The 16,216-nt window shown below is 38.0% G+C and overlaps 1 protein-coding gene across 1 annotated transcript; it reads right to left on the minus strand.

Moving 5' to 3' along the window:
- Positions 1-9,491: 9,491 nt before the first annotated feature.
- LOC137004902 (olfactory receptor 52E8-like) lies at positions 9,492-10,490 on the minus strand. The gene has a single exon (XM_067365594.1). It carries the CDS (start codon positions 10,470-10,472, stop codon positions 9,492-9,494), a length of 981 nt encoding a protein of 326 aa, XP_067221695.1. The 5' UTR covers positions 10,473-10,490.
- Positions 10,491-16,216: the final 5,726 nt, after the last annotated feature.

The following is a 16,216-nucleotide window of genomic DNA, read 5'->3' on the forward strand; positions in this document are numbered from 1 at the left end:
AATAAAATATCAAAGAAAAGGCTGCCATGGTTATCTTAAATGCCAGTTTTTCCCAAAATGTCTCTGTTGTGCATCCTGAGTACTTCTTAATCAGTGGACTATCAGGTATACCATTCAGCAACTATTACTATATATTCCTGTTTTTCATTTATATTAATGCTGTAATTGGGAACTCTATAGTCCTTCTCATTATAGCTCTTGACCGGAGCCTGCACAGTCCAAAGTACATTGGCGTGTTTAATTTGGCCTTGGCTGATATTGGTGAAACTAATGCACTGATTCCTAACACGATGAAGACTTTTCTGTTTGACTCTCAGTACATCTCTTACAATGCTTGTTTGGCAAACATGTTTTTGTTTACTTCTTTAATACAATACAGTGTGTCAGCCTTGTTGTCTTGGCATTTGATCGCTTTATTGCTATTTGCTTGCCACTAAGATATCACGCCATTGTAAAAAATGGTGTCATGTGTTCAGTTTTCTCAGTATGCTGGATTCTTAGCGCTTTTCTGGTGGCCTTCATGGTGTCTTTGATCACCCCACTTTCATTTTGCAAGTCCAATAAGATACAGAGTTATTTTTGTGACCATGGTCCCTTGTATAGGATGGCATGTAATGACAATAGTTCATTTATGGCAAAACTCAACACAGCTGTCTACTTTGCTGCTCCGCTGACAATATTCCTGCCTTACCTTTGCATTTGTTTTGCCTTAAGTAAAATTACAACATGGGAGGGGTGTATTAAGGCCCTAAAGATGTGTTTCTCACCTGTTGTTAGTTGGAGTGTGTTTCATTCCCATAATCTGCACATACATTGCTGCAGTCATGCTTTCTTTGTCTCCCAATGTGAGAATCATCAGCACATCTCTGGCATATACTGTTCCACCAATGCTAAATCCCATCATTTATGTTTTAAACACAGCTGAAGTTAAGAACTTTATCCAGACTGTGTTTTTTTATTTCATGTATTCATATGTATTCATCTTGAAGCTAGACACAGCAAAACGTAGGCCATGTCTTGTTTTTATCATGCTGATTTGCCAAGTATGATTATCATTACTTTTGCTTTCACATGTATGTGTGCTATTACTGTCCATGCTGTATTTTTCTGTCACACTAAAACAAATGAACAACCTATTACTGCATAAAGCTTCTACACTTAGTTTTTTCATATGGAATAATCAAGTTTCTTGTTTTAAAAGTTATTGTCAATCATCCATTTTTCTGCAAAATTGATAAGTACTGGAAATTTAATATGCTTTTAAATGCGTTTTTGTTGTACTAATAAGCATCTATTATAGCATCTTTTGACTTCTTTGCAGTTCAACATTAAATGTAACACCATTTTAGTTTTAAATGTCTATTATTTTTGTCAGAAATTATAGCCTAAACCTGGCATCATTAAGCTTTCTAATATTGAATTTTTTTTAAAGCTAATATTGAATTTTCAGCATCAGTACTCCAGTTTTCAGTGTCACATGATCCTTCAGAAATCATTCTAATATGCTGGATTTGATCACTACTTTTTGTTTCATCCCTAAGATTAAATACGCCTGCTTCTAATTTATAAATAGCTTTTGATAAAATGTAATGAATAAACATGAATACAGTCAAGGTTTAAAAAAAAAAATATTTAAAATAAAAAAAGTACAAAAGGCAAAATATATTTATGCAAAAATAATTTCCAGCATTTAAGCATAACGTTTTAGATTTAAAAGGTTTTAAGATAACAAGTAAATAATAAACAGAAAAGTGTGTCCAAAATTTCCAAAAGCCATGTCTCAATTTTTCTTGAAAAATAAATCACACAAAGGTGTGTATCTCTTCCATGATGGAAAAACTCCCATTGGAACAAAAGTAAAATGAAAGTGGACCTGAGGTCTGGAGACTCTCTTAATAAATTCTCCATAGAGATTATTTAGAGTTCTCCCGATCAAATCCCTAAGCATCATTCTGCTAATGATTTAATACAATTATGCACATTCCCCATGCTTGTTTTTTATAGTGCATTTGGTAACACTTTAGAATACTGATCCTTCATTAATGAATAACTACACATGATGAGTAATGCATTATTAACACTCTAGTAACTACTATTAACTAACAATAAGCTCTGAATTAGTAAGTAATAGTGCTCAGTTGAATGTGGTAGTTCACTATTAACTAATCAGTAACTGCTGTTTTTTCATACCTCCCAGAGAACTACTAAGAACTACTATATACAGGTTCATAATTAACATGAATGATGCATAATGTATAATTAATTCTCAAGTAAAGGTCTTGGTAACACACTAGTAATGACTGATGTATTACCAAATACTTAAGAAGGAATTACTAATTATTTGGATCAGTATTCTAAAGTGAAAAACATGATAACTCTCTAGTAACTACTAAAGTCTTTGTAACCTTTTGATGTTTGATGTTCCTGGATGTTATGTCCCACGCCTCGGCGAGATAAGATCTGCCATGAAATGTGAGAAGCGCAAGCTCCTTCACAGCCGCCTTGATGAACGTTTCCTGTCGGGACATAACCGTCCAACTCGTACGAGCCTTCCCTTTCTCCCAGATCTTCACACTGAGGTGAATAATGCTGATGTTGAGGGGGTGCAGGAATAGAGTCAATGCCTCTGATCGAAGGGACGCTGACTAGGTGGCTAGGTCTCGCGGTGGTTTGAGGGCTCCGTCTCTTACTGCTAAACCAGTGCGTGTTAACTTACATCTTAATGGCAGAGCATACGCGGCAGCAGGTCAGGCCGGTGCAGCGCTACAAACTATGGCTGTGCTGCAGGCCTACTGAAGGACCAGGACCAGGGGCTCCCTCCTGAGGTGGTAGAGGAGCTGCGCCGCACCATGGATTTGGCTCTCTTTGTCACTAAACAAACTGGTGGCTACAGAGAGGCATCTCTGGGTGAACCTATATCGAACATTGGAGAGAAAGAGAAAATCTTTCAACCAAATGTGTCTATTTTGCTGTCTGAGCTTTTCGGCACATCTGTTGAGATGGTGGTTGGGAAGTTTAGAGAGGCAAAGGCACACTTCGCTGCCTTTAAGACCTTGATATCGTGACTGTCCAGGTCCACGCCCCTTCCCAGCCAACATGTCCATGTGGGTTTTTGATGGGCTGTCACTTGGGCCCTGCATGGGCAACCCAAGTGGGGCCCATATAATTTTGTTCCTCGGCTCCACACAGGCCCCATGTGTGTTAGCCCATAGGGGCTCATGATGGGTTCATAGTGGGCTCTATGTTTTAGTAAACCTGTACCAGACTTAATATAATTTAAATTACATGAGAAAATATTTGTACTATTTTATTTGTACAGGTTTACTAAAACATAAGTTTCTTTTGCAAATGAGCACATTAAAGCACATTAATTTCACCTACAGGAATAAAAAAGAAATATAAATGGGGCCCAGTTCTCACCCACTGTGGTCCCACAAAAACCCCATAGAGGGGCCATTTGTGGGTCCAGTGTTATCACCCTTCTGGGTCCCATAAGGGTTCTGTATGTGGCCCACATTGGCCCCATTTATTAGAACCCATATGTGACCCATGTGGGCCCCTATAATGAAAACACAATTGAGCCCCACTTAGAGCCCACTATGGACCCATCATGAGCCCCTATGGGCTAACACACATGGGGCCTGTGTGGAGCCGATGGACAAAATTCTATGGGCCCCACTTGGGTTGCCCATGCAGGGCCCAAGTGACAGCCCATCAAAAACCCACATGGGGCCCACATGCATGTTGGATGGGTAGATTTTAGATTATTAGAAAAAAATATATTTTAATATATATATATATATATATATATATATATATATATATATATATATATATATATATATATATATATATATATATATATATAGGTTATAAAACATGAAATAATAAAAATTGAATAAATGTAACCAGTTGTTAGTGTTAAGCTGTTACCCATAATTGTACAAAAACAATTGTAAAAAACTAAATTTTACAATTCTAAATAAAGCGCAAATGTGGCCCATATGGGACCCTCAAATTAACAATGTGGGCAACATAACTGGGCCCCAAAATGTATTCAAAATGGGGCCCACATTCAGGCCATCAATGTGCCCACTCTGAACCCATGCCCAGATGATGCCCATATAGCCCAGATAAAACCCATGTGGGGCCCACATGGACATGTTGGCTGGGAAACTCTCAAGTCTCAGTTAAACTCAAGTGCACAGAAAGTAAACCAATATTCTTCAAAAAGGTCTTGTTAATATAGCGGATACATAAAACAATGTTAAGTAAAATTAAATAGTTAAAGTCTCCTGTATGTGCTGGTTTGAGTCTCATCACCAGCTGCAGTCATGACCTCATCTCAAAAATCAAACACCTGCGATCAGCAACTACCTGCTAATGCACTCACATTCACATAAAGTATCCTTGTTGACAAGTTTGGGTGAGTAAAAGCAAAATGCACAAGATATAGTACCTTCAATGCCCTTAGATGGCAATATCGCTTCTTTATATCAGAAAAAAAAAAAAACTGCTACAGAAAAAGTTAGGTGGTGTGCAAAATTTAATTTGTAATTGCATTACTCATCACAAATGTAGTGGAGTAAAAAGTACATTTACTGTACTTGTTCTAAAATGTGGTCAAGTAGAGAGTAAATATCTTTGATACTCAGTACAATTACAAAGTACTTAAGATACTTAAGTACAGTAACTAATTACATTTACTCAAATACAAAAAGCATATTATTTTCTGACGAAATCAAATGCATCACAATACAGTAGCCTTTACTGTCAATTACAGTACAGTAAAAAAAAAAACAAATGGGGGGGTTGGGGGGGTGTAAGTAAATTCACCATCCTTTGCACATTTGGACAAATTTCATTACAGTATACAGTACTATAACAGTATTGGTTTTCTGACACAATACTATGTCCCTAGGCAGTCATTTCGTAGTTCTGCAAAGATACAGTACACATAAAAAATGTCTACAAAGAAAGTTGACAATCACAAGTTTGAGTGTGTTACAATATGTACTCCAGTTTACTGTACATAGAATAGTGAAATTTCCCTCATCTAAAGTACTGGTACTGTGTACTGTAATTAAGTTTAAAACAATTATTCTTTCAGCTCTCTCTCAGATTTTGACTGGTGTGTCATCAGTTTTGCTATCTAATGTTGTCATTTTAAATGTTTTGAGAAATGCGTCTTTGTTTTGAGAACTTAACGAATGGTTTGGGAAAAACTAGAATACATTTAGATTCTTACATAACTCTGCTATTAGTTTCTGTGATCGGGATCTTCTTATTGATTTCAAGTTATTGTTTCGTCACATGTCAAAAAGACCTTTATTCCTGGTGAAAGAGAAGGGGGCGGTCGGAGAATCAGCTCTCCAGAAAATTACAAAATTAATCTCAGACATATTCGGATGGGACTACATCTCTCAGAGGACTTCTGAGTTAGCCGAGAAGCAGTAATTTTCCGTTTCATGAACAACTGGAAAAACAATTTGTAAGTGAACTTGGCTGCGCTGTGTTTTTGACTCACGAAGAACCGGTTCATAAGAGTCATTTGTTAATGAAGCTGATTATACTGGGCGCGCTGCGTGCGCGTGCAACCATCATGCAGTTTATTGAAAGACGTGTTTTCTTGACATTATTTTGCGTTACGCTGTCTTTTTTAGGTCATCACATTGAAGCGCCACTGCAGTACTTGAAACACTGCTTACATTTATATTTTATTCTGTGATATTTCTGGGGTGGCAAAGTTTTTTTTTAGGGGGGCAGTTGCCACCCTGTGCCACCCCAATAGATCCGCCCCTGCAAGAGCTGATCATGAGTCATGAGTCGGATCAAGCATAATTTATTTTTAGACTTATATTTAATATTGGGGGCATCCAAGTTATTTGACAATTTATTTATTTTTTTTTTTAAGTAATGCAATAGTTACTTTCCCTGGTAATTAGTTACATTTATAATGATGTAACTCAGTTACTATTTTTGAGAAGGAACTAGTAACTATAACTGATTACTTTTTTAAAGTAACCTGCCCAACACTGATGATCACTGTCTGACTACTGTAGTAGACTTAAGTTCGTAGTGGGGGAAGGAAGAGGTCAGGGATGACGAACAACTGCTGACTGAGTCTTTATTGAAAAACGGTTCAACAGAAGGACTGTGCAACGCACAACAACGAAAATAAACAATCCACAAAGGGCTTCACTCCAGGTTCGGCATACGCTATCCACAAGGGCTTCTCTCCAAGTTTGGTTTACACCATCCACAAGGGCTTCACTCCACGAACCTCTACTTGACTCAGTCAACAGTTCCCCTCTCTCTCACACGCTCCTGCTTCTCACGGCGTTTTATCCTGTCTCCGCGCCAATCACTGGAATGAGAAACAGGTGTTCGTGATTTGTATCCAACCCACTCACTTACCAAGCGTCTCCCGCTATTCTCTCCGGTTGCAGACCTCGCTGAACCACGCCCCCCTCGCCACAACTACCTGTTCACTTTGTTGTTCGAATCGATTCCTCAAACCTTTTTCGAAACACACGCAAACGAATTGTATGTAGTGCTTGTGAAAATGGACGTAAGGCTGTATCTCTGCAACGCTTTATCGCTGTCGGCCATTTTGAATTTTGTGCTAAAATGCTGTATTTTACGAACGCATGAGTGTATCTTTACGAAACTTGGTATGGGTCATCAGCACAATGCCCTGAAGGAGCCTGAGAAGTTTCGGACCAGCGCCACCTTGTGGTCAAAAGTTATAACAAAATTTACAAAAATTCTAATAACTTTTGACTATTTTAACTGATTGTAATGAAACTGGTCTCAGTTGATTCCTTGGGTCATGCTGAGAACACATATCAAATTTGCCATAGTCGGCTGAACTTCCTGTCTGCCATATTGTTTTTCTTTAAAAACCTACTTTTTCAAACTCCTCCTAGACCGTTGCTTTGATTTTCACCAAAATTGAACCATATAATCTTCAGACCATGCTAACAAAAAGTTATGGATTTCAAGTCGATACGTCAAACCGTTTTCGTATACTGGAGCAACGAATTTGAGGCATGATGCAAAACCGACAGTTGAAGCTGTATCTATGCAATGCTTCGGCAGATTGACACCAAACTTTGCATCAGTCACTGTCACCTTACTTTGACCATACCACATTAATTTGGTCACAGCGCCACCTATTGGTCAAAAGTTATGCACCGGTAAATTCTCATTTTTCATAATTTTTCAGCTCTTTTGCCTAAAACGATGGGTCTTTAAGTGCTCACTGTTGCAGTTGGTCTGATGCTCACAGCCATGTTGGCTGGCTTATTGTGCTGTTTTTGTGCTTGGCCCCGTAATTGCTGCTTGTAGCTATATTTAGGGGCCAAGCACCGAAGGTGCGTAGGCACCTATTGTATCTGTTGCCATTCTTTTTTTGTTTTAGGAGCCAAGCACCAAAGGTGCGGAGGCATCTAATGTATCTGTTGGCATTCTTTTTATTTTTATTTTCGATTCTTCTTCTTCTTCCACTCTTGAAGTCTATGGCAGCCCATAGAACTGCTTGCAGGACAGTTGTGAAATTTGGCACACAGTTAGAAGACAGCCTGACCTTTGTCCATAGCAAATTTGGAGTCTCTAACTCAATCCCTCTAGCGCCACCAGCTGTCCAAATTTGCACTTATGTTTATGCTAGTAACGTTTGAACCGTAAGGGCTAGAAACAAAATTCTTTTTCCCTCTGATTCCTTGGGTCAAGCCAATTCGAATGCGTTTTAGTCATGAAAATTTTTCTGCCATTTTTAATTTTCTGAGAAACTTACTTTTTCAAACTCCTCCTAGGCCGTTACTCCAATTTTCATGAAAAGTTAACCAGATCATCTTCAGACCATGCCGACAAAAACTTATGGAATTCAAGTCAATTCATCAAATTGTTTTCGAAAAACATGCGGGCAAATTTAATGTTGCGCTTGCGAAAATAGACGTAAGGCTGTATCTCCGTAACGCTTTATTGTATTTAGACCAAACTTGATACATGTCATCACAAGCATGACCTGAGGCATCATGCAGTGTTTCAGCACAGCACCACCTACTGGTGCGGATATATGAAAATTTTTTGCTTATAACTTCTGTTGGCTTTGTCCAAAAATCATAAATTTGGTCTCGTTAGATTTAGGGCATCATGCCGAGTAAAATGATATAAAATGTTTGCATGTCAGCCATTTTGGCCGTCGGCCATTTTGAATTTTGTGCTAAAATGCTGTATTTTACGAACGCATTAGCGTATCTTAACGAAACTCAGTATGGGTTATCAGCACAATGCCCTGAAAAAGCCTGAGAAGTTTCGGACTTGTGGTCAAAAGTTATAACAAAATTTACAAAAATGCTAATAACTTTTGACTATTTAAACTCATTAATGAAACTGGTCTCAGTTGATTTTGATACAACATTGTATTGTGTTGATAGTAATAAAAGTATCGATCGCTGGGTTTTACACAAAAACAAACTCTTATTACAATATTGCTATGGCAGTGAAGGACTAGAGTAAACAGAATTCATGCAGTTGAGAGTGTGACATTAAATGTAGTTCCAAACGTAGGTTCGGGAGGAGCCTAAACATTCAGTCCTGTCAATCATCATTACAAGCGTATATAAGCAGCAGTCACTGCGTCATCCCAGCGACAATTCTTCCAGCATCCCTCCTCCTTCCTACCTCCTCCTCTATTTCTCTTATTCTCCCTATGCGCAGTACTGTAATAGGGGGGGTTAACTCGGAGCTCGAGCCTCGGGTTGAGCCTCCTTCGAGGACAGCAAGCCAAGTTTGTTTTACCATTAACCATTCAGACTGAATGGCGAACTTGTGAAAACCCTTAATTTGCATTGTGATATCGACTTGGATAAAGATATTTTTCTCATAAAATATCATGTAAATGACTTTGGAAATAGTCTGTATTTTCCATACTTACTTTTAATTTTTTAAATATTTAGGCCTTTGGATTTACAGAATGACATTACTACTAAAGTGCTACTTGTGTCAGCATGTAAGTGGCATTTCAGTGGCATATAACAGCAATAATTAAATACAATAGAGAATCATTAATTTTGTGTAAATTTATTATCTTTATTTTTTCAATTAATATCAACAATCAGTTTAGTGGTGACCAAAAATAAACCTCACATGCAAACTACTAAGAGTGAAAGATGAAAGCTAATTCAATTTTGGTGGCTGAAATCCCAGAGTAACATAAAATAAGTAAACACAACAATAATTGTTAACAAATTGCATTATAAAATATTCCTCCTTTTGAAGTTTTGCCTCGATGTCAGTAAGACCACAATCAGTACATATACACTAGAAAACAACTGGATTCATAAATAAACAAGTACATAAATACCATATAACTGCTATTCACCAACACATACATGCAGTCCCAGTACTGATGATGCTTTTATTTATATACTCTCATAAATATTAAGAATTTAAAAAACAAACAAACAAAAAAACAATAATTGCAGTCATTTTGAAATATTATCTCTAATTGGTGAAGATCTGTTGTCAAGCATTTTTCGCAATAAGATTTTGATTTCAGCTGTGTTTAAAACATAAATGATGGGATTTAGCGTTGGTGGAACAACATATGCCAGAGATGTGCTAATGACTTTGGCATTGGGAGTGAGAGCAAGCAAGAGTTGTGCTAGGTATGTGAAGCATATTGGGAAGAAATAAATCCCTACTAACAACAGGTGTGAAACACAGGTCTTAAGCGCTTTTAAACGTCTTTCCCAAGTTGTAATTCTGCTTAAAGCAAGAAAAATGCCCAAATATGACAGGGATATAATGACCATAGGTGCTATAAGGTATAAAGATGTGATGACAAATCCCACAGACTTATTAAGGTTATAGTCATTACATGCCAACCTAAACACTGGCCCATGATCACAAAAATAACTCTGTATTACATTGGATTCGCAAATTGAAAGTTGGGTGATCAAAGACACCATCAAGGCCACAATAGAAGAATTAAATGCCCATATTGCTGGAAAAACTAAAACCATACTGGTATTGTTCACAATTGCATGATATCTTAATGGCAAACAAATTGCAATGAAGCGGTCATATGCCAGGACAAGAAGAGTGACACTTTGCAAACTACTGAAGAAGAACACAAAAAACATGTTTGCCAAACAAGCATTGTATGAGATGTACTGTGAGTCAAACAGAAAAGTCCTCATCATGTTAGGAATCAGTGCATTAGTTTCACCAATATCAGCCAAGGCCAAGTTAAACACGCCAATGTACTTTGGACTGTGCAGGCTCCGGTGAAGAGCTATAATGAGAAGAACTACTGAGTTCCCAAAGATAGTAACAAAATAAATCATAAATAAAAATATATAGTAATAAGTGCTATGTGGTATTCCTGAAAGTCCAATGATAAAAAAGTATTGAGGATGAACAATCGAGATATTCTGTGAAAAACTTACATTTACAGAACTCATGGTAACTTTGCATTTGTTGTTTTGCACAAACTGAAAATATAAATTACCATAAGAAAAATACATTAAAAAAAATATGTTAGTTCACACATTTAACAGTTATTTTCAAATGCTAGAAAAAGTTGCATATAAATTTGAGCATAATGATTTGAATCACAAACCTGTATAAATAAACATAAAGCTTTAGAGTCAAAGCAAACAATGACAGTGACTGTCTGAATGCTTGTGAGCTACTTTTAAATATACAGCTGTAAATCCAGTGCTCATCCTTATTCTGTCATGCTGCAGAGATAATTGGCTGCCTGATTCACTCGAGAGCTTTGATGACCTTTTGAACACAATGATGTAATCTTTGTATGTTGTAGTTGTTGTTGTTTTTTTGTTTTTTGTTTTTTTATTGAAAACAATCTCTACTATTGCCCCTTGTGTTTTCATTTGAGCACCATCATATTACAGTAATTCAAAGATTAACTTAAGTGTTGAAATGAAAATTCTGTCATTAATTACTCACCCTCATGTTGTTCCAACCCCGTAAGACTTTCACTCATCTTCGGAACACAAATTAGGATATGTTTGATGAAATCCGAGAGGTACCTGACTCCTGCATAGACAGCAATGTAACCACCACTTTAAAGGTCCAGAAAGGTACTAAAGACATCGGTAATATATCCGATGTGACTGCAGTCATCTGTCATTCTAAAGCTTTATGTTTATTTATACAGGTCTGTGAGGATGATAACGCTGACCATCGCCAAAGAGCTGAAGTACCACATTGATTTTGACCAGGGCTGCGTTTAGCCCCGACAAAACACTTCAGAACTTTTTTTTTTAACCCTTTCACATAAGTTTAAAATATTCTGGCTGAGCCCCCAGTGTGAGTCTTTCAAGGCGCCCGTTATTTAGAACGTATAACTTAATTGTTTCCATAGTGACGTGTCATTGCTTGTTACGTGACACACCGTAGCCACAATAGCGCTGTATGACTGATAAACTGCTTTTATTTCATTTTTATTTTTTAAAGGTGCCCTAGAATCAAAAATTAAATTTACCTTGGCATAGTTGAATAACAAGAGTTCAGTACATGGAAATGACATACAGTGAGTCTCAAACACCATAGTTTCCTCCTTCTTGTGTAAATCTAATTTGTTTAAAGACCTCCAAAGAACAGACGAATCTCAACATAACACCGACTGTTACATAACAGTCGAGATCATTAATATGTATGACCCCAATATTTGCATATGCCAGCCCATGTTCAAAGCATTACACAAGGGCAGCCAGTATAAACGTCTGGATCTGTGCACAGCTCAATCATCAGAGTAGGTAAGCAAGCAAGAACAATAGCGAAAAATGGAGCAATAATAACTGACATGATCTATGATTACATGATATTTTAGTGATATTTGTAAAGTGTCTTTATAAATGTTTCGTTAGCATGTTGCTAATGTGTGAGCTCTAATGGAGTAAGATGTGAGTTTGGAAGCTCCTGCTGATTTTGATTAATATTGTAAATCTTTTGCGCTTTTTCGACACATATTTAGCATAGTCTTGCTCCGCTGATTTTTTTTTTGTTAGGAAGTCTAACTCTGGACTGCGTAAGATGGCTGGAAAGAACTCTAAAACTCGCAAAACTATTCAGACACAACTGCGGCCTAGTCCTCAAATCACGACCACACCCTCGAGTGGGTCATCTGTTGCTTCAGAGGTCGAGGGCGCCTCGGCGCATGCTAACCTTGACATCAATGCACTTAAGCTCGAGTTGTTGGCCTTGGTGAGAAAAGAGATTGCTGATATTTTTAAAAAGGAACTCCAGGATACGCTCGGGGTTGCTCTGCCTACTATTAGGCTTGACCTGCAAGCGGTAAAGTCACAGCTGGCGAATGATAAAGCTGCTACCGTGGCTACCATGTCCAAGCTTAAAGGTACGGTTGGAGAAATGGAGCACGCACTCAATGACATCGCCGAGATGAAAACTATTGAGTGCCTCACAGCTAGCGTAGCCAAGCTGGAAAATAAATGTGAAGACTTGGAGTCCAGATCACGGCGCAACAACGTTAGGATAGAGGGAGTACCGGAGGGCCCTGACACCTGTACCACTACAGCTGTGGCCGCCTTGCTGAAGGAAGCGTTCAATCTGGAAAAGGAGCCGCTTTTGGACCGGTCCCACCGGACCCTCCAACCCAAACCCAAGCCTGGTGACCGTCCGCGAGCCATTGTATGCAGGTTTCATTATCACAGTGACTGTATGGACATTCTGCGCCGCGCTAGAGAGCTCCGACAGATTAAAGTCAGAGGCGTGACCGTCTCAGTCTTCCCTGACCACACCACCAAGATAGCTTGGGCTCGGGCTGTATTCAATGAGGTCAGACAGCAACTTTGTGGCATTGATGGTGCGCGTTATGGTCTGTTTAATCCAGCGCGACTTCGCATCAAGTACAACGGTGTTGAGAAGGATTTCGTTTCTGCGGAGGAAGCCAGCGACTTTGTCAAAACTTTGGTTCCTGGGTGAGCTTCAATAGCTTTTCAGATCTGTTCTACTCCAGTCTTAAATCTCTATTTGTTCAGTATTAGATGTTTTTCTGGCTTGCTACACTTACTAAATTAGTGTAATTATGGTCTGTTTGTAGCAGGTACATTTTTATTTTATTTATATTTATTTTCCTCAACCTTACTGGAAATTGTTAACAAGACTATATCATATTTTGTATTTTCTCATTTTATGGCTTCTGCATCTATTTGCGCAAGACTGAGGACCTACTGTTATTTGTTTATTTGTATTTTCACGTGCGTTACTGTATTCATGCGCATTTGTTAATGTTGAGATCGGCGGGAGTTTTTTTTTCTTTTCTCTCTCGCTTTTGTTTGTTCGGCATGGTCTCCGGGTTGTTCAACACTATTGTGGACAACTTGTGGTTATTGTGGGAAACACTGCTTTCTCCTTTGTTCTGGGGTTACATGGGGACTTTGGGTGTATTTGTGTTTAAGGGATTGTTGGGGTGGGGAGGGTGTTTCACCTCGGCTCTGTATGACCATTTTAATTTTTTGTTTTTATTCAGATGGTTAATGACAATATATATCCCAGCATTGCTGGGTCAGGCACACCTCTCAGATTTATCAGTTGGAATATACGTGGCATGGGTAATCCTGTTAAGAGATCTAAGGTTTTTGCGCACTTGAAACGTTTAAACTCTGATTTAGTATTTTTGCAGGAGACTCACCTTCGTGCTAAAGATCAGTGTAGGTTACATTGCCCCTGGGTAGGCCAAGTCTTCCACTCAAATTTTAATTCAAAAGCAAGGGGGGTCGCTATTTTAATGAACAAAAAAGTTCAGTTCTCATCCACTGATGTTATTGCTGATAGGAATAGCAGATATCTCATAGTTGCTGGGACCCTGATGCAAAAAAAGGTTTTGCTGGTAAACGTATACGCCCCGAACTTCGATGATGTTGAATTCACTAACAAATTTCTGAGTAACATCCCCTTCTTGAACACACACTTGCTGATCCTTGGTGGGGATCTAAATTGTGTTTTTGACCCAATCTTGGATCGGTCTAATCCTCGAAATCTGACTCGATCTGCTATGTCTAAAGCATTCACTGATTTTATGGAACAGAATAGTCTTATTGGTCCATGGAGATCCCGTAACCCATCTATTAAAAAATTCTCTTTCTTTTTCCAGGTGCACCATTCATACTCTAGAATTGATTACTTTTTTATTGATAGTACACTTAATTCATGTGTTAATTCTTCTGACTATTTAGGTATTGTAATATCTGACCATTCACCTTTATTATTAGATATTCAACTCTCCAATTATAAACCTAGCCCACCACTTTGGAGATTTAACTCTCTTCTTTTGGCAGACAAAGAATTCTGTGAACTCATTTCAAACTCTATTGATGAGTTCTTGTCTTTCAATCACAATGACTCCTCTTCGTATTCATTGCTGTGAGAAACTCTTAAATGTTACCTGAGAGGTCAAATTATTTCTTACTCTGCTCTTTCTAATAAAAAGATTAATGGTAAGCTTAATGCACTTACATCTGTGATTAGTAACCTTGATCAGAATTATGCATTGAACCCTTCTCCAGAACTACTCAAGCAGCGTCTCGATTTGCAAGCAGAATTTGATCTTATTTCAACTAAAGAGGCAGAGCAGTTGCTACTACGTAGCCGTGGCTCATACTACGAACATGGTGATAAGTCAAGTCATTTACTGGCACATCAGATACAATGACAGACCACTTCCCGTTTGATACCTACTATTAAAAACACTTATGACACTATTACTGCAGACCCCTTAGAAATTAATGCTACTTTTAAATCATTTTACTCTTTATTATATAAATCTGAATTTCCTACTGATAACACTAAAATGAATACATTTCTGCAGAATCTTTCGAACCCTGTCATTGATTCTATTACTGCCATGCAAATGGACTCTCCACTCTCTCTTGAAGAAGTATTAAATGCAATTAATATCATGCAATCTAATAAAGCCCCAGGCCCCGACGGGTTTCCGATTGAATTTTTAAAAAAATTTACTGGCAAATTGGCACCATTACTTTTATCCGTATTCACTGAATCCCTGGAAAGTGGTTCTTTACCACCAACCATGACACAAGCCACTATTGCTCTCCTTCTCAAAAAGGACAAAGATTCAACCTCCTGTGGGTCTTACAGACCATTGTCTTTGCTTAATGCTGATTTCAAGGTATTGGGTAGGGTAATTGCATCCCACTTAGAGAATGTGCTTCCTCATATTATATCCGAAGAGCAAAATGGTTTTATAAAGGTTTTTTTGATACCCGTACACTTTTCAATATAATTTACTCTAAACACTCTGCTGAACTTCCTGAGCTTGTGATTTCTTTGGACGCCGAGAAGGCATTTGATAGGGTAGAGTGGGAGTACTTGTTTGCAGTTTTAAAAAAATGTGGATTTGGTGAAAATTTTATTTCTTGGATTCACCTCCTCTATTCATCTCCTAAGGCCAGTGTTCATACTAATGATGTTTATTCTGAGTATTTTACCCTTGAACGGGGAACTCGCCAAGGGTGTCCCTTATCATCATATCCCTTTGCTCTTTGCTATTGCTATCGAACCTCTGTCAATTACATTAAGATCTTCCCCTTTATTCAAAGGAATCATCCGTAATAGAACTGAATATAAACTATCATTGTATGCGGATGATTTGCTATTGTATATATCTGATCCTTCACTCTCTATCCCTGACGTTTAAGTATTCTGGAGAACTTCAGCTCTTTTTCAGGTTATAAATTAAATTTGGAGAAAAGTGAGTTTTCCCATTACAGTTTTTTCCAATTGCTAACACACTAAAATGACATGCACAGCACAATTATTTAAACTGACACACAGAGAGCAAAACTTCTTCTCAAGTCTCCAAAAGTCTAAACACCTTTTCTGTTTTACACACATTTTGCATTTCAAAATAGCACTTTTTAAATTCACTAAATACAGTTCTCTGCATAAGACACAACAATCTGACATAAAGTCACATGTTTGCCATTTCAAAACACTGCCATTCAAAATGACACTACATGAGCTAATTGGCCAATTACATGTGCCACCTGGCCAAACACCTCAGTGGTTAATTGTTAACACTTCAATCAGGATGTAAGCACTATGAAAAGACCACAGGTGAGAACCTTTTTTTTACAACAACAATGGAAGACATTGCAGAGAGGAAGAGGAAGAGGAAGAGGAAGAGGGAGGTTGAGAATAA

The sequence above is a fragment of the Chanodichthys erythropterus genome, chromosome 17 (genome assembly GCF_024489055.1).
Source record: "Chanodichthys erythropterus isolate Z2021 chromosome 17, ASM2448905v1, whole genome shotgun sequence".
Taxonomy (NCBI): domain Eukaryota; kingdom Metazoa; phylum Chordata; class Actinopteri; order Cypriniformes; family Xenocyprididae; genus Chanodichthys; species Chanodichthys erythropterus.

Excerpts from the sequence above, each read along its gene's own strand:
- LOC137004902 (XM_067365594.1), bottom strand. The coding sequence starts at position 10,472 with ATGAGTTCTGTAAATGTAAGTTTTTCACAGAATATCTCGATTGTTCAT.